Here is a 20,131-nt window from a genome sequence, read left to right as displayed (position 1 = left end):
TCAAGCATAGGATGTGGGTGTGTGAGTGGAACGGCCACTGTTGGTGGGGAGGATATTGCCACGACTACTACTAATGAAATCTGCCATAATCGCGGTTGTATGTTACCCCAAATGGCAATGGCGCCAGGCGCTCCCAATCCTCCTCATGGTGGTGATGGTGGTGTTCCATTTGGCTCAAATGGACTACACCGTACATGACGCGCAAGCAAGCACTCCTGCACGCACTCATCGGACAGGAAACCAACCTGTTGTGGGAAGGCTTGCGGTTATCTGCCAGCAGCATCGAGATGGTCTGGCGCCATGGCTATTTGTTGGTTACTGGGTGGGGGAGAGAGGAGATGGCATTGGTGAAAAAAGTATTAGGCCACAATAACGGAAAACCACTAAAAGCGGAGTGGATATTTTGGCGCCTTGCTCTCCATCTGGGGCGGAAAGTAAAACTAAAAAATCGCCTTTTTTCTATTAGCACTGGAGTGAATGAACAGCTGCTGATGGTTTCGCTGTTTTCTACTTGGTCAATGTAGCAAGTGGAATTAAGTATCGGTCCTCATCGTGATGATTGCTGGATCACCATCTGATACTTTAAGGACATCGGGTGAGACTAAGTGCTTTTTACAGCACAGACCAAATTTTCTATAGAAGGCCCTTTAAAATACTTTATTTGTTAAAATAATCACAGTTACTGTCCATTGCTCTTTTCAAATGAGGCAAGCAAGTAAAATTGCAATTGTTAGTTTTCCTCTCTGTTCTCATAAACACCTACCGATTTCGATTTTAATCCCGCTCTTGTTCTCAAGCCGTCTATTCCACGCATGATCGCCTAATGCTGAAGGAAGGTGGCAATAACTTGAAGAAGTATGGGCGAGGCGACACTGTCGTTCCATCTTAAAGTGCAAACCTCAGGAATGAAATTTGCTTTATTTTGAAAGGGGATACATTCTTCTGGCTGATTCACTAGTCGTGGCTCCTACTGGAGAATCTTTTGCTTGTGAATAAATTTATCCGGTACTTGTTGTTTAGCCTCCAGCACAAACTTCACAGGGAATAAATGTCCTAGCACCCCACCACACAGGCATGCACAAAGCATACTTGGTCCTCTGCGGATGAGTTGGTACGTGCCTTAGAGTTGTGGAGCAGGTGGTGGCAGTTCTTTGACTTAACGTTCCTGTCAACATGGGTTTGTCTGACATAAATTTAATAACGATATGTTCTATAAAGTAAAGTAGAGGAGAGAGAGCCACAATGAGTACTTAAAATCCATTGTCGTTTATTCGTGCATGTGGCACCCAGTTCCTAGCTTCCAATACAACTTTCCCCTCCCAAAAGAGAGTCTACCTCTATTTTCGATAATGCTATGCAGACTTGACGCGAAGTTTGTTTAGTCTTTGAATCCAGTCAAGCGCTGTTTGCAAGGCAGACAAGCTTGAACCAATTCTGTCAGTTTTAGCAAACATTTTACAATACGTGGTTTTACGTTACGAGGGAAGTAGTCGGAACAACAGATGGCAAAGATGTATCTACCCATACCTATACAAAAAGTGATTGCATTTACCACACCCCTACCAGTCAAAGCAGCGAGTAATCTCGAAAACCCCACAATCTTTTTGGATCATCCGATATTTACTAAGGAAAAACATGGAAAATTTATTGGCTAACAGGTTGCAAGGTGTCTGTCTTGAAAATATAGTTTATTAGCTTAAAGATACATTGACCGACTAAATTATTCAATTATTGGGATTCTTGTGACCCTCACTGAAGTAAAATTGGGTGACTGAATGGTGAGGGAATAATATCCGCAGATCCCTTGGCTACTTTGACAGCTATAACCGTGAGGTGGTAAAACTCCAACACCAAACAAGCAACCTACAACTATCAATTGTTTTGACATCCCATCCCTGATTTGATGGAGGCAGTTCTGGATTCTATTATGCTCTTTGTCGTTTGACTAATCTCAAGGGGAGAAGGCTTCCTTTCTTTTCTGATCGATGATAGTTACTGATAAAAATGGGATCATTTACTTAAGTGATTATACGTTATTTTGAGTGAAACGACATCCGCTCATTGTGTAATGAAGTGAGAATGGGAGATAAAAACTTATCGTACACAAATTCAGCCCAATAACTAAGTGGGAAAAATTGCAATTCTATAAAATACAGATTGCTTCACGTTTGATTTTGGTTGGTTGACTGGTCGATATGACCTTGTGTGAATTCAAACTTCATTTTCAATTGAAAATTTTCCGTGCCTCGCGACTACAGGTTATCAAATAAAATTTCGTCTAACGAAGAGGGCAGAAAAAAATCTTACTTTTCATTCCATCTACGCACCTCCCCACAACTTCACCCTAAGTGGTCCATTGGCCAAAATCCTTAATTTACATTTCCACCTCTTTCTATGCATTTAGCGTGAAAAACAAAAATTGTGGACAATATTCAAACACGAAATGTAGTAACTCAACCAATAATTTTGCCGGAAAAAATAGTCTTTATGTATGGTTAACTGACAATAGCGCCCAAATAAACTCCAAGGCGGTCAGTCGCTCAGGCGTGGCCACATGAGCAGAGCAGCTACGGTTGGCTTTTGCTTAGTGGACCATCAATCAAAAACAAACCTTCAATCGAATGGAAATATGTGGACAGTTGGGGATATGGGCAGAGCAGCAACCAAGCTAGGTGAGCATTCGCCTTAACACGATCCAGGTGGACATAGCAATATCTCGGTATGACATTTCCAGTCACCCAGTAGGGATGTGAATTTTCAATTATAAAGGCTTCTATCCCCACCAAAACCCTTCTGGCCTCTGAGTCATAAGTGAATTTGCCAGGTGCAAAAGCCCATATGGGCCGATTTTGCTGATGACATTTTAAGTAGGAATGGCAAAAATTATGCCACTCTATGCGGGAAGGGGGGTGAGTGTGTCATCAGCGTGATAAGTGATGAAATTCCGCTCTGTTCAGCCCCCTCTCCTGTCCTCTTATCCCCTCCCCCTTTACCTACCATGCCCACCATGGCAACCGACCACTATTGCTTGATAGATGCTGGCCCATAATGTGTGGACAACCTTCTTGAAAGGTTACTTTTCCAACTTGGGCGGACGATGAGGGGGGTGAGGAAGGAGGGTGTGGTGACACGAGAGGTTGGCGACATTTTTAGTGCCGAAAAGTTTGATGCACATCGTGAGGGCAGATGTTTTGATTTGCGGCGGGCCTAGCCCAAGGGACCTTCATGCATCCAGCACACCCATAACGCGCACAAACCCATTTACGCGTGGACAGTTTTGGTCCAACATAACTCCTTGTTGTAGAAGCATTTGCAAGCAAAGTACAGGCGTAATTTTCACCTTATTTGCCATTGACAAACTAGAAGTTCATTTTAATGGGTAAGTAAAGTGGACCACAAAGCAGGCGAGGAAGTAAAAACTTTTTTATTTTGGCTTATGGTGTAAAGTCTATGCCCATTGTCCTCAAGCCATTCTTTAAAGTTTTAATGAACTTTTCTCCAAATTTCTCTGCCTTATTAAGCTTCGAGGGAGGACCCAAGCCACAGCAAAGCCGCTTCATGAAGCTGTTCGCTATTGAATTTCCCTCTTTACCATCTTTAATGAAGAGGTCAGTATTTAGTAGTTCCAAATCCAACGATAAAACAGTTTGCCCGAATGATTCCTCAACAGAAGAGTGTTAAAATAAGGGAGGGTAACTTACTCATCCTAGCTGCAGATGGGATTAATATCATCCCGATATTGATAGGTTGGAGAGCCTTCACGACTAAACAGGTTTGTGCGGAAGTGGATGAAGAGAACCTTCAACCCACATGTCACCCTAGCTCTCTATTTCCGCCTCAGAGAGAGCAACAACCACAAATTCAACCACGTGAAAAAGTTGCATCCGGTTGGATTCACAACCTTCAACGCCTGCCTGACATATGCCCGTAGCGGAGCGATTAATGCACCACTAAGATAACAGGACAATTTTAGCCCATCTTGCTTCCCACCGGCCTATAGACACCAAAAATAAGTACGAAAAAATATAATTATACTAACGGCTAACATTAAAAGAGATCTGGATGACAAATTTGCACAGAATACTGTCTATCATAGCCGATTCATGTAATAACTCTTAGGAAAGCCTCACCATTTAGGCTGATTCGAAATCAGTGTTTAATTCGAGGCGAGAGGTTAAAGAAAGTCCATTTTGGGAGGAAAGTGGAACTTGTATAGGGTATTCTTGTAATATAAAACAATCAAAGTGGCTACTAGGAAGTGGAATGATGATGACTTTCACCACCGGGAGCCGGCAGCTTAGCGGTGTGCCATCCTCAGGAGTGGTTTGAAAAAGAGCTAAATGGCACTCTACAGGACTCAAAAAGAGGGAATGGGGCAGCAGAGGTGGCGTGACTACATCCACATACTCCATTTCTCTTTCTCGTCCCTTTGTATGTCGCTACATTGTTTCGTAGTTAATAATGCAATGGACTTACACACGCACACACATTGAGACTAGACCCCAGCCTCCATCACCCCTAGTCTTCATTCAGTGGCCACCTCATATTAAAGTGATTCAAAACTGTGCGTGTGTGGATTTCACACAGAAAAGTGCTTTAATTTAGACGCCATTGCTGCGGCTTTTAGAGTAAACAAGGTCACCACCACATTGGGCTGAGAAAGTCATGCAGTATTCATTTGGTTTGAGCGGAATGGATGGGATACCATTGTTGCCACCTATCCATACCCTCCCATTGTTGAGACGTCCGCGTCACTTGATGACTCACGTCGTGGTGTCTAATCCTCCTCCTGGGCAAAATATAGTCCCCTTTCAATACCGGAATTCTGAACTGCCCAGTAGCTTGAGGATTTTCTTTAGGGCGGACACCAAGACAGAGGACTAGTTGGATCGCTCTGGTTACGCCAAGGTGTATGGTTTTTCAAGTACAGTTATTGGGGCCAAACTTAGGGCCAAGCGACTAGCACCATTGTCATAGTAGCTAAGTTACAGGAGACACATTTTAATACAGAAAAATGTGTCCATTAGCATAGTCTGCTGAACTTTTGCTCTCATCCCCTCTTGAAGTTGAAGTCACTGCTTGTTAATGTGCCAAAATGGTTCTGAGCACTGCTTACAAGTGTCACAAAATTCTAGATTTATGGAGGAAAAGTTGAACAATTGACCAAACAATCTAAGGCAGGAATCAAATATTTGGCCAACTAGTATCTGATGCAATTGCGTGACTCGTTTGAGGAAATCAGCTAGCTCCTGTTCGCCGAAGCTGAATTATTCAAAATTTTCATTTTGTGTTGTCCAAACGGCACACACACATTTTACCCGCGATAAAATCGTGGAATTTCGTGCAATCCATGTATGCGCCAATGTACGACAGTGCGTGTGCGTGTGACAAGGCATTCTGAATAATTTACGTCCTCCATTATGCGTGTTGGGGTTATATGGTCTGGGTAGCTTTTCAGCGACGAAATGGGAATGGTTTAATGAAATTCAAAATTATATCCACCTCGAGTAGGGTAGACAAGATGGGTTATACGGTGCCTCCAATTTCCATTTGATAAATTACTTTTGACATGAACTGGAGCCAGAAGAAATGTCACTGGGAGGAATCGGTTAAGCCAAAATGCAGTGGCGCAGGAAAGGGGATGGGAAGAGGAAAAGAAGGCAAAGCAGAAAGGAGTGACTGAAAGAAAGGAAATTTTCCCACGCCTATTAGTCGTAATAGTCGCTTTTTACCTCGACATCTTTCTCCATTTGGCTCCCCACCCCACCCCCACCAACCACTGGACAAAGCATGGCAGCCTCAGGAGTAAACAGACGCCAGACCTTACTTTCTGCTCCACCCCCCTTCTAAGCGCTGGGGATTAAGTTACTTCTACCACGGAGAGGTATCTTGTGGTTTTTTATACCGGTGCACGTAGCACAGAGGTGATCTTTCTGGCATATATTGTGGACTTTGGAGGAAGTTTAGTAAAACTTTTACTTGGGGGTTGGCTTGCGCGACTAACAGCAGACTATTTTACTCTTGAATTTCCACACCACTGAAGTCCAACATTGACGTTGAATAAGTACGCAGTGGATCAAGATCTCCGCTAAGTAAAAGTGACCACTATAAATGCTTATAGTGATAGTGGAGGGATGATTTATTTGACAAAAATAAAGGCCAATTCCAGATTACTTCCTATTTGGGATGACTACGGCTTTGAACTAGTAGGAGTAGAGCTGACACCCACAAACAGCTTCTTGTCAGGAGAACTGGTATTGAAGACAAAGGATTTGCTGGTGCCTATCAGCCACTTTTATCTCCTAACTAATTGGCTTGTGGGTGTCTATTCCCAAACTAGTAGGAGTGCGTACATTCTCCAATTCTAAGGGGATTAGACTTACTTGATGGTACTAATATTCTTTTTCCTCTGCTTTAGATTTAAATAAACTCTCAATTTTTCTCATGTGGTTTTTGGCCCCGAGTTTAGATATTAGTAATCTAATTTGCTCTATAAAATGATGCATTTACTGTTAGTATCGATGGCCGTCAACGAGAGAGTTTCAATAAGTTATTGAAAGCTAGCATAAATTTGGCTTGTCAAGTTATATCTAAGACAATGTTGAAAATATTTTACCTTATATTTCTTACCACACCTGCTATATAACACACTCGCCTGAGAAAGCGAGACAAAGTGATACAACGGAGTTGTTAAATGGTCTAAATTGGTTTCAAAAAACGTTATTAAATTTCTTTTGAACCACTGTATTAACTGTGCGTTACCCATAAATCTGAAATTCTGTAAATCTAAAAATGCGGGTTTAACTAACACATGGTTGCATTCAAGATCAATGAGATACTTAAAACGTCTTTATGAGATTATGCGGCCTATTTTACAGGCATATTTCTCACTGCTTTCCATTTCTCGACTCATATACTCGTGTCTACTTTCGTCAGATGATATAGGGAGGAAGATTAGATTTATGCGATTTAACTCACCCTTTTACACAAGCCTTCCAAAAAGTGAGGATAAGATTTCATCTGTCTATTTCGGATTACTCAAAGAAGATCCGAACGCTATCCACAATATTTCGTGTTGCCTTCAAGTTCTGAATGTATACTTGAAGGCAGACTATGGAGTCTATGTTAACGGAAATAGAGCAATCTGTCTAAATCGATGCCTGCACAGAGCTCTTTGTTGAATTGTCCCTTTCGTCTGCTCATAACTTTACAGATGGGAGATTCTAGGGGAGACAGGCTTACTTAACCGCCTTTCGTATTTAGTGGACATATGTCTGTTGAAAATCGGCCCTCTCCCCTGACGCCACACCAACCTTGTGGGAGGGTGAAGACGTAGGCCGCTTGTTAACCCTCCTCAATTTTTCCCTCCCCGACACTACTAGAAGCATCAGCGGTGTTGGTGATGGTGGAGGTGGTTGCCATTAAAGTTAGTGCCATATGGTCTCCCTATGTGTGTTTGAGTGAGGGGCCTCGCAGGTTATTGTGCGGCAGAAGGCCCGTGACGCCTGTGTAAATAGCTTGGGCAAACAGTTGGGCTAAGGAGGAGGGAAGAGTACACAATCGCTAATCCTCAAGAGAAGGGCTATCCCTACTTATAAATTAAAATTTTTCTTGGGAAATCTCCCAGCGTTTTGTGGCAGGAAGCCTGCATGCACATAAATTTACATGAGTGCCCATCGCAAACCCTGTACGTTTGAAACAGTGTCCCATGAATACTGAACCCTGAATGAGCTTGTCTAATTTCACATGCCCTACAATAGCTAAGATTGTTCAATAAGCACTTATGCATTATGTGTTACTCGAAAAATAAGTTCTTTCGTAATTTTACTAAAAACAGGATAGTTAACAATTATTTGTTATCAGCATCCTGAAGAACTCACTAAGTATTTTTAAAGAAAGACCAACATGTTTTCCTAATCTGTTGTCAATGATAAGGGATTTGTCTTAATTGAACTTAATCCGCTACATAGTACTCATCAAATGTATTGCCAACCCATCAACCAAGCAAGTGACAATCCTACCCACCCTCTGATTCAACCAGCATTATTGATGCGAACTTTGAACATTAACAAGAATAAATAAATAAATTGTATAATAAAAGCGAACGTCACCCCAAAAACCGATAATCCCTTATCAATATGATCGGGTCAAGAACGCCCCAGATCGGGAATTCGACTTAGCTCCATTCCTAGACGCCGTTACTAGCCTTAAATAAGTAGTTGAACATGTTCACATAAACTTTTTATCCCAAAACGACTTTCATAAGGTTTTGAAAAAGGATTTAAATGCAGCTCGCCCAATAACTGCTTCTTCGAGCTTGCTTAATCCTCTCCTTCATCATTCGTTACTTGTCTCCTATTTCAGACACTTGGAAAACCTGTTTCCTGTAGGGTCAAGCTCAGTGGCTCCAGTGGATGCAATTCATTTGTTTAAATTTATTTATTTAAAATCAGAGATAGAGATCCAAGCAAGAACACGAAAAAGTACCTGCACATCAAGCATATCCTTTTATTATTTTTATGAAACAAGAAGGAATGGTATCCGAATTATAACCATATAGAAATCTCCATTCGGCATTTCATTTACATTGAAATCAAGATAGTTGCTTTAATCATCGGTGGGGGAAGTAATGCTCCACCTTATAACTGCTTTATTATAGAAAACTGTATTTGATGAGAGTGGAGGAGTTCAAGCCCTGAAGTACTGAGTGCCCATTTTAGAAGATTAGTTTGATAAGTATAATAGTGGAGACAGGACAAGGCTCCAGTGCTATGTGTGGTCCTCAAAAACCAAAGTCGCCAATCCACTGCTACGGTAATTCGATCGTGCTTGCTAGTGCCTGCTCTTGAAACGCGACCCACCACATTCATCCATTCATTCACGCATTCATACACTCTCACACACACACTTCCATCTACTCAGACACGCAGTCGAGCCAAGCCGGGTCGGCCTGAGCCACAGGTCGCCATGGAATGGTGGTATTGTGAATTCATTGTGTGTGTGTACAGGTTTCACAGGGTCCCGGACCACCAACAGCCACGTGGAACAGGAGAAATTTCACGTTTGTGCGGATGTGTGTATGTGACAGTCTCTCGAAACTGGCTCATTTTTGATGGTCAGAGTGGTTTTCAACTAATCGTTTCTCATGTGGGTCCACTTCCATCCACCGTAGCTTTGTCATCAGACATTTAGTTGGTGAATTTCTGAATAATTATTGTCAAAACTAAGTGGCAGAAAATAAGAATGTGGAAATGGCTGTGTCAAACCCTAGAGAGAAATCAAGGGGCTGGTAGCATTAACTAGGCATAGGTAGTCATTAGCCACCAACTTAAAGGTCGAAGCAAATTCTACCAATTCTGAGATAGGCACGTTATGGCCAAAGCTCGTGTCGGCTGCTTCGTTGGTACTTTGTTGGGGAAACAAGAAAAGTCAACCAAGCGGAGTGGTTATTTAAAACTACTTACAGGTCAAAATCCGACTGACGTTTTTAGCGAATGACAAAGACAGCTTGATATCCCTTAGTCACCGGTTTGATTAATTTTCCTAATTCGGTATTTCGTCTGACCAGATTGGCTTTGAAGTGGACGTTAATCACAGCAGAAGGCGAGGATTAATGACTTAAGGAGAGGTTCGTGGTAAACAATTTGGTATAACTAAATACACCTCTTCCCAAAAAAGTACGTCTCTCAACAGGAGCTCGGTGGCGTAGCAGCTGTCGTTCCGGAGGGTAGGGGATAAATTTGTTAATTTACACCTCTCTCACCCAGCCTGTACAACTGAGTTCTTCCTCCCCCACCTAACACCTCCCTTCTTAGTGCCGAGGCCGCAGCTGTTCGTGTGTCGCATGCGTGCGTCCGTCCGAGCATTCCTTCGTTCCCCCGAACCCTTGTCCCCTAATCTCCCACCCCACCTCTCTTCCCCTTCGCATTACGCTGGTAAGCCCAGCTCCCGGAAGTGTGTCCACTCGTGACCACCGATCATATCAACGCCAATTAACGTCCTCTGCTTTGGGAACGCGGGATATTAACTTCCAAGCCCACGTGGGTTCCGAGGCCTGAGATATCTGAACATGGGAGGGAACGGAAGAGAGTGAAGGGGTGTCTCTCAACAAGACCTCAATTTAACTACTGTGGTTGATCGAGGTGGCACGCAGGCTTGGGTGTGGGGATGAGCAAATGGGAAAACCATGCGCCTGTTTTGATTAATGTGAGAAATTGGTTCACTTTTGGATAAAGTGATGGTAGTAGGGGGGAGGGGGGAGAGAACGTGAAGCACATAAAGGGAGTGCAGTTAACCCAAATACGAGTGCCTAAAATGCCCTGATTAAGGCCATATACACGGGCAGTCAAGGCTGCACCTGATAAAATATATCTAAACGGGCGAGGCATGATTTTATTCACTTGTCTGATAACCTACAAAATAGCTTCTGGTGATTTTACTGACTATTTACTCCTTTTTTTAATTGAGTCAACAGCCCTCAATTAATAGCCATCAATGCTTACAGTTTTCACAAGTTGCCGGTGTTGCGTCCCCGGTCTTCCCTATAGTCGAAGGAACTCATAATACTAGAGCAGAAGGGCTGGGGTGCTGCTGGCATAGTCTGGAGGCCACGCCGCCCAGAGGAAGTACAAAGACGGAGCCTTGCGTGCTCTCAAAACCCAAATTAAAAGTTTAATTAAGGGTGAAGAGCAATGTTAAGTTGCTGACACCTGAGCGAGTTGACACGCACCACCACCACTAACACGTCGTACGTGATTGATCTCGAGGACTTCAAGTGGTTGATAGGCGAGTAAAAGTAGAGTCAAAGAGGGTTGCCAGCCTTGTTGTGTTGATTATTTTGCATTTTTAATTCGGGTCTCGCGCTTTACAACAATGTTTTAATCTGGAAAACTTGGTAGGCAACACCGTTTTTGGTAGACGCTGAAACATTACCAGTAGTATATTACTTACGCCTCTTGTCCCCAAGGCAGGAGTTCTCACGAATTTCTTTGTTTGCGGCAAAATTTAGCCCATTTTGGTAGTAGCGGCGAACTAAATTTTAAGGTACCTCCTTAAAATTCCGTAAATATCAGATTTCTATAAACTAGGGAAAAAGTTATCTCCTGGGCTAGACATTTGCCATTTACGGTGGATATCGTATTTTTAAGGTGATGATGCTGTTCAAATTGCGAGGAAAAAAATAATCAACATTTGTAGGATTTCTGGAATAAAGTTGCATTTATCATACATAACCGGGTGCCTTATTAACTAAAAAGGTCGGTTATTAATTCTCTAGAAACAAAAGTGTCTTTCTCTCCCTCTCCCTCTTTGAAGTTCTACGCTTCTTTCACGGAGCAAATTTCCATGTTTGTTAATGTGGCTCGCCTTTTCGACAACGTTTGCAAGGACAAGGGCAAGGGAAGACAATTTAACATTCTCTGAATTAGGTTTTTTGTTCTCGCTAATATCAAAAATGGATGAAGGCGCTATCTGATTTATCACAGAATTAACGAACAAGGTGAGCGCTAAATCGCTACTAAAGTAGTGAACACTCTCTTCCCTGATTATCCACTGGTTTCGATTTGTGAATATAAATATTCCAATGTTCTTTACAGATGGCACAAAATCTTAGAGCACAGAAAATTGCTCCTTCGGGCCTCCACCTGTTCCTATTCTCATGAGTTGTGCGGCTGAAGGAAAGGGGCAATGGAGTACACAGCAAATGGAGTCACGGCACGCCAACAGCAGTCCATAAAAACGCATGTCAATTGTAGTTGTGTATACACTGAAATTTGCCTATCCAGCTGGCCGCTGGCTGATGGGGATGGCGACCACGCAGCTCGATGGAATCCGGCCCTTCCATTACGGTTTGCGCATTGTAATGGCCAAGGGTGGGCGAATAATCCCATGTATATGTGGGTGGGTGTGTGTAGAGGTGGATGGGTTTATATGTGGTGCATATTACGCAGCAAAATCCCGCCCTACTGACAGTTGCCTTCCTCGGCCATTATCGGGCAGGCAGGCACAGGGAGAGAGTAGGATTACCGGAGTTCAGAGAGACGGGTGGGGGGAGGGAGGAGGGAAATGTAGTGCGACTACCTTCTCAAATGGCAGTTCATATACAAAGCAGCAGTTGCAACGGCTAAACAAACAAATGCCCATCAAGGACCACTAACCCAGAGCTTTTTATAGCCACTCTTGAGAGGAGGGATGAGGAGTGAGTGCGGGGGAAAAATAGCGAAGGAGAGGGAGCCGTTGTTACAGGTGATGTGATTGCTTTGAAAACCTCTCATGAGGACCGCCTCCACTTAAACCTGATATGAATGCACGCCAATGTGGCCATGTGCAGAGGCTACTCTCAAAGTGATAATTATTGTGGCTCACGCATTCTGGCGACTACAAGGGATAGTAAAGTGAGAATGCCGCATTCTCAACGCACACGTTTCGCTGTATTCTGTAAAATCACTTCTTAAGGCCAGTTATAAGCATAGTACGGTCTTTGAAATTTTCTGTCCAAATTTTCTAAATGCATGAAGGAATTATAATACTATTCGTCAAGTAAGTGTAAAGGTGTCAGAGGCCACACTCGAAGGGTTTGACAACTGTGTATAAACCGTGAATGAGATGAGGACAAAATCACTAAGTGGACGTGTCCAGTATCACCTCCCCTCCACTCTCCCCCTCTCTATCGTCCCTCACCATTCCCCATGTGGACCCCGGCCATTCTGATAGACGTGCTGTTGGTGACAAGAGGCACATGTGGCCACTTAACGTGCGGATCAGGCAGATATACTGTCATCACGCTGTGTGCGTGGATATGTGTGTGCATGGACTTCGAATGCGCGGTAATGTGACAACATGATCCATGACACCGTCAAAACGACATTTGACAGTCTCTTAGTGGATTTGCAAAAGACCGAAGACGAAGAGGGGAGTAGCCAATACACCACTGACATTTATGCGTTCAAGGCGAGTATACTAAACGACAGAAGTACTGAGTCTTGAGTCACTGGATGAAGTGAACTTCTTCAATAGGCCTAACTTTCATCTAGCTAAAGTAAAAATGTCACTTCAGTACGAAAGCAGGACAAGCTGTAACAATAGAGTGTGGGAAGTTGTCACCGAGTATTAATTTCTTGCCGCTAATGCGCCCGCACACACCTCACAGCGTTGACATTTTGCATAACTTTCGACTGTGGTTCAGCAGCCTACTTAGAGGCGTGCACGGACCAAAAACAGTCATCGGAAGAGCGTCATCCAAATGTCACAGGCGCACAAATACACAGACTGCCCTCCTCCTCCCTTCCACTCCTGTAACCTTTGCATTAATTAACCCCCAAGACAGAGGCTGTGTGGATTGTGAGCGCTAAATAGAAGCCGAGGTAAAGGTCGTCCTTGCACCTATCGTCACGTCGTCGCGTAGGCACACCAAAATGTCCGCCACTCAGGGCCGACATGCAGTTTTTCTCGGGCCAGGATAAGAGATTTGGTGTAAAAAACCACCACACACGCAAGCCTACTTGATCTATGGCGCCTTGAGTGAGGGTAGAAGTTAATCGCATTAGTGTCCGCCAGAATTGTGCTTCCCACGGGGAGCCCTCCTCATCCCTTCATCCCCCCTGGGGGACTCAACTGCTCCATCACGGTGGTGTCAGGACGTTAACAGGTGCTAAAAAGGCCCCAGCAACCAGCCGCTCAGTGAGTCCGCGGGATGAGTAAGATCTCAGGAAACTTTGTCTCCAACCTGATGGTACACTGGCATACTACCTATGCACACAGTGTCATACTGCAATGGTTTTCATTTTAATCATGATTGTTTGCGGTCTTTACTTCCCTCCGCTATATAATCTCCATGTTGGTGGCATTCAGCTTGATTCATGGCATATATGCTACCGGTCGCCCACACCTTCTGTACGTTTACGAGGGAGCTACTTTCTGGCGCGCAAACCGGCACTGTCGTCAGAAATAATTAGGGTACTAAAAATGAAACTACCTCCAAAGGCAGAACACCCAAAAGATATCAATCGAATGAATGCTGTGATCACTCTACCTGGTCTTAAAATGGAGAAATATTTGAGGAATCTGATGTCTTCCATGAACGGCCCATGCCTCTTTCTTCTCTTTGATCCGCTTCACCTCATAACGTTTGTGTTAATCGCCAAAACTAGCTTTTTTCACGATCTCATTAAAAACCTGTTCATTATTGCACAGCACAGTGGGATACTACCACCGTCCTTTGGTTCCATGGTAGGTGAAACTACCACTGAATAAGACGGGCGGAAAGCCCATTAAACTGATAACATCTGCCGAGAATGCTAAACATTTCCCACGACGACAGTAGTATTATGATGATCCTAGGCCTCGCCTCGCCTCACCCATAATTCCAACCCCGAGGGACAAAAGTGAGCTAAATTAAAATGGTCCCTTCCTCTGTTGCTATGGCGACAATCACCTCTCTAGGGGGAAGATTGAAATCAGGCGCGACGCAGTGAAATGAGATGGAATCGAATGGAAGGTGGGGGAGCTAGAGACTCACCTAGATGGTCGGCACATGCTACTTTCCATGTCCACCTCATTTCTCCTCAACACGCAATTTCTACCCGATCGGATGCGTATACGTATGTGGGTGGACTCGCGTGCAGGCCGCCTTTCCCACGCATGGAGGACGACCTTTCGATTAACAGGTCTGGGGGTCAAGCGGACTCACGTAGGGGAAAAATGGAGAGTGGAAAGTAAGAAGATTGCTATAAGTATCATTTCCATGATTTTTAAAATACAGTCGATTAATCTCCTTCAATAAACTGTCTGAGCAAGTATTGTCGCAACATATCCTATCGGTGTTTTACTATAACATTGCAATGGGGAATGCAAAAAACCTCGCTCTCGAGACTTAGTCTTATGTAAACTATAATGCAACATTGATATATTCAAACGCCTCCAATCGATGGAGGACTGAGTGTCTAGATGGGGAGTTATAACCCTTGGTAGCTCTCTTTCACCTTAATAGCGTTGAGAATTTGCCGTGAAGCTGTAACAGCTGTCGCGCATTTCTATTCGAGGTTTTTTGGCACTGAATTCCAAAAAGTGCTGTGCAAATACACACGCGCACACACCCGAGTCCTCGAAATATGGCTTTACGTCCCGCAAAGCAACTGGGATAACCGCCCAACGCAACAACTGAAGTGGGAATTCTGTAAGCCTCTAACCATTAGCACTGGAGCGCTTTTGTAGCTACGTGCGAGTGTTCAAGCACAAGGTCAGTGAATTAGACTAAACTGATATCTAGAAATAAAATTTGGGAAAAAAAGGCCCAACAACAAGACGAGAATTTGGCTTCAGTGTGAGCACTTTTTTGCTTCTGTAGCCCTGGTAAAGATGATGGTATGGGCTTTAGGCATTGTTGCCTCCACTGGAAGATACGCTTTTAATTTATTCTATTTTAATGTTAAAAATTAGTGTTTTAAACTGGACAGCCTGAAAAGTTGAATGAAGAACTGATTGACAAAGAAAAGTGAATATAAAATTGGCCCTTGATGATATCCGAATGCACAAAATCGTGTCTCAAATAGATTGATTCAGTTTATTTGTAGATTGTTCGTTGTAAGAGAATAACTGCACATATCAGCACAAGTTTTGATCCCTGGAATAAGTTACGGTATTTGAGGCAAAAGTAGGGAATTTGCCTCACCGATGTCTTCAAAAATGTACCGCTCCTCTGTCTGGATGGGGCAGCTAGTCCACTGCCACTCAGTCGAGGAGGCAGTGTATTGGCTGCGTTCTTGCCACAAAATATAAACCCCATAGAGCGCTATCCATGACTGCACAGGCATTGTCTTTCGTTACAGTGTGAAAGAGAGAGCAAAAAATGTGGCTTCAGTGGTTAGCATTGTTGGTGGTGGGCTCTTCTGCTACGCCTCAAAACGCAGCCAATGTAACCATATTGGCTCACCGCATCGCAGAACCGTCCACAATTGCCGTGGTGTTGGTTAATTAATTGGTCCTTGCTAATCAAGCACCTCGTGGCACCTTAAGACTTTTCCTGAGGTTTCAGAGCCATGGTACTTTTCACTTTTTTGTCACCTGAATTAAAATCCCGATAGTTTGATTGTCAATAAGGTAGATTAATAGGCAGTGGATGTGGAAGAAGTATAAATCATTGAGCATTCACCGTTTCCATGCTGTCGCCTTGTTTACACACGACTGGCAGATGCACTAAAGCATAGTTTAGCCCATAGACCTGACTCGAACAGTTTGGATATGCGCTTCTTTTACTCTCTACAGATCTCAATCAAACAATTAATCTTAATCTCACACTACGGCTTGAAGTTGAGCCCTTTGAGATGTTTGATTTTACTTCTTTGGAAGTTATCGGGACAGAATAGAAAACTGCCAAAGTTGAGACAACTTTTGGTAACTATCATGAGTCTGGATTCTAAGTAATAGCCACCATGGTTGCGAGGAGAAATTTAAGCGAAATATAAACGTGTATAGCTGAGCTTCATTAAAATTTTTCATGATTATGTTAGACTTGATGCATCAACAGAAAAATTTGTACCTTTTTTATTTCCAAGGAGCAATAAAATACGGCAAATGGTCTGGTGGATGGCAGCAAAAATACAGAATGATGGCAAGAACGTCTAAATGGAAAGACCTCAAAAAGGCACCTGCGGCAGAATATTAACTAACCCTAAGTGATAGAAGTAAATTAAACTTTTAGCTTACAGTTTACAAGGAAGCATTGCCGGTTGGATGGAGAAGAACCTTCAGAATCAAAGGTCATTTCGTACTAAAGGGAAATCTCTCCATGACCTGCGTTCCAATCACGAGGTCAATTTAAAAGCCTTTAACTACCGTGTGATGGTCGTAGCAGAAGGGTCACCTCAGGTGCCAGAGCTGATGTCATGCCATCCTGTTCATGTCGCTTGTGTCAGTGGTCCCTCAGCCCTGCCATACGTCGATTGCCAATCATCCTTCTGACTTGAGTACCCCATTATTACCCGCAGTAGGAACTCCGCGGTCAAACGAAGTCTGCAGTCGCCTGAATTCACTGCTGAAAATTTTCGAGGTATTCAACGGTTTTCCCTTTGAATGTACCTCATTTTACAATTTAAAGATCTTTCTTTGGTATAATAGTTATAAATAGGCGAATTATTTCCAATCAAGAATTCCTAACTGAAGTCCCAGCTAAAACATCCAGCAAATTTCTTGGTCTTGTCTATCAACTGAAAATTTCAAAAACAGGCGTAATTACGAAGGACTAGAAACCAAAGTGAAAGTTGCTCGAAACTAGTACTACCAACTCAAATATGACAATGTGACAAGGACCGCCTCCGTATTTTGCTGGGCGGCATGGCCTCTGCGCCATGCCAGTAGCTCATAGTCCTTCTCTCCGTCAATAATACATATCCTACCCTAGTATTATGTCTTTTTTCGTCTTACGACTCTACAATAGGGGCAGCCAAAAGCAAATCCCATCCTAACAAACAGCTATCCTGATTTTAAATGGTAAATGCCTAACTTTAATGTGATGGAAGAAGGGTTGGAAATGACGTCCAACTTCAGCCACCGTCCCAGTCCCGTGTTCTGGAGGAACTCTATTAGCAACAAAAGCGCCAATAACCGTAAACGACCCAGAAGACTTTGCTACAAAGCTGTCTGCAGTACTTGCATGAAGATACCAAGTAAGTGAACACGCAATACCTCCTCCTTCTCTTCTGTATCTCTACTAGATGGATGGAACCCAGATAGGTAGGTATGGATGGGCAGCATTGAAGCGGAAACAAAGCAGAAAGGAGAAACAAACTTGAAATTTTTTCCATGAAAGCATTCTAGCTACCATCCTTCATTAAATGATTCTGCTTTTGGGCTACTGTTTTTGCAATCACTGATGGGCAAACATGACAGACGGCAACTCGCCTGTCTTCCAATATGATTCCCAAACCGGACGAAACTTCAGATCTAGTAGCATTGCCAAGCGAGACCAGTAACGATGATGTCGGATGTCTTCTCAGTTGCATGCAAATTCGATGACTGGCGCGGCTGGTGGTAGGGTGTTATTCTTATGCCACTATCTCCACTACGTTTCGATGGCTTACGCTGGATGTTGACCAAGGGGAACGCCGAGGAGGACACTCAAAAGAAGGGAGGGACTATGAAATGTTTTGATTATTTAGCCAGACTATTAGTTTTAGTTTTACGGGCACCTAAGGCTCCGCAATTGTACTTTTGATAAGCGGCATTACTTTCAGGCCATAATACGCATTCCACTCTGGCATTATAATTTTTGTCCGTCAGGAATGCTGCAGGGTGCTACACAATCATTGAAATGATTAGTGAATGTCATTTGCTAAATAAAATAAGAGTAGTAGACAGGCGATAGCAAGCCATTGACAAAGTTGACCTAAATATTTGATGGAATATGTAAATTTTTATTATAAGTAATGGGAAACCTAACTTTCATTGCAACGTGGACTAAAGACCTCATTCTCTCAACTTATCCATTGTTTTTCCAGTTGGAGCAATTGTTGACGTCCTCGTGATACACCAAAGGGGTAAAGTGCTCTTCCACCTATAAAATTTTCCTTTCATTTCAAGAGAAGATGGTAAACTAGTCTCGTTTTCAGAGTTCTTACCTTACACGCTCAACCTTAATGCAACAAAAGTCTTCTTTTTAACTGAGATTATGTCACTCTAGGACTCGATATTTCAATTGTACCCTATAATGGGTGAAGCAAGGTCATCTAGAGGTCTTGGAGACTTCGACAGCGAACACGCCTAGTCCAAAATCAGCTACCAGTGAAAAAATCATTAAAGGTAGAAGATTTCCAATTTACTTAGTGAAATTAGAAGTAAAATAAGACTGGAGAAAGATTAAATGCAACTTAGTCGAGGCTCAGTCTTTCCTTGTGAAGAATTTTAACGATGTAGACAAGAAAGGGCATAACAATAAGCTGTTGAAACTTTACCAAAATTAACCTTTACTATTAAAAGGAGTGAGGTAGGTGTACGTCAAATGGCTAAGTTGAGGAGCGGGTTGTAATGCTTCAGTTGTTTGTTTAAATTTCAGATTTTGGTTATGAGCCATTTTGGGCTCCGTCAGCGTGCATCCACCAGGTAGACTGACCTACAGGCCATCCCAGCACCCTTTAAGCTCTTCCGTGCATCATCAATGCATACCTTGCTCGGTTATTATGTCTTCTTTCGTCTTTAGGGAAATCTCGGACAAAGGTTCCTAAACTTGCTCTTCCTAGCGGGGAGGCCCAATTGACCGAACAAAAGACATCGGCGGTTCAAGAGGACAGGGTTGACAACCATCAGCTTTAAGAGTGTATTCTAGCAAGCAGTTTTTGTCAAAGAATGTTTTAAAGGCAATTTAGACCACTTTAGCTGATCTTAGCGCCTGACTTGGAGTTAGAACCCAGGCGTCAAAGTGCCATCATCTCCTCTTACTTTGTATTTGACCTGGTAAAATATTTTGACTCCTATGCTCAAAAAGTACAGGGAAAAAAAAGGGTAAAATCATCTTTCATCACGTGTTTGTATCTTCTTCACGCTCTACAGCAAATTCATTGTTTTCGCTTCCACCCGGGTCGTTTTTTGTTCCTCTCCTGGTGGCACTTTTTGGTACACCACATTTTGCGGCTTCATATACCTGCACACGCACACACGGGCAGGTTGGCTGGCATTGAGGTACGGTTAGATGGGGAAAAACACACCAAAGACGACGCATACACCTCACCATCCTCTCTTCACGCACCAGCAAACAGTAGCCATGGCTGCATTATCGTGCTTTAACTGACACACGTATGTTTGCATTTGTCGGATGAAGAAAAATTAACCCCAAAACACACGGACAGGGGTTCATTTGGGCTACTTTACGACTTTTTGCTAGCGGATATCCATTATGAGGCAGGATAATTCTTGTCAGAGAGAAAAATGAGTGTACGATTTATAAAGCATGCCCTTCTACAGTTGAGTGCTTTACAAAAGCAGATTATCAATACCAGTTTGTAAAGAAGCTGGACGGGAGTTATCCATTCCTGCTAGTGTGGAAAGTGACTTTAGCATTCAATTATGCCTTAAGTCAAGGTTGATGAGACAGAGCAGAAACTTATCGCTCCTGCTTATGAGCAGTAGATTATTTCTGGTGACA

The 20,131-nt window shown here is 43.1% G+C and overlaps 1 protein-coding gene across 1 annotated transcript; it reads left to right on the top strand. All coding sequences in view use genetic code 11, as the record gives it.

Annotated features, from left to right (window-relative positions):
- Window positions 1-73: 73 nt before the first annotated feature.
- On the top strand, window positions 74-19,302 carry EGR_01219 (hypothetical protein; the record flags this gene model as incomplete). Its single annotated transcript, XM_024490468.1, has 4 exons — window positions 74-322; window positions 9,679-9,727; window positions 9,768-9,935; window positions 19,190-19,302. 4 exons carry the CDS (start codon window positions 74-76, stop codon window positions 19,300-19,302), a joined length of 579 nt encoding a protein of 192 aa, XP_024355287.1.
- Between the last annotated feature and the right edge of the window lie 829 nt (window positions 19,303-20,131).

The sequence above is a fragment of the Echinococcus granulosus genome, assembly GCF_000524195.1.
Source record: "Echinococcus granulosus chromosome Unknown EG_S00004, whole genome shotgun sequence".
Lineage (NCBI taxonomy): Eukaryota > Metazoa > Platyhelminthes > Cestoda > Cyclophyllidea > Taeniidae > Echinococcus > Echinococcus granulosus.
This window is presented reverse-complemented; position numbering and strand designations above follow the sequence as displayed.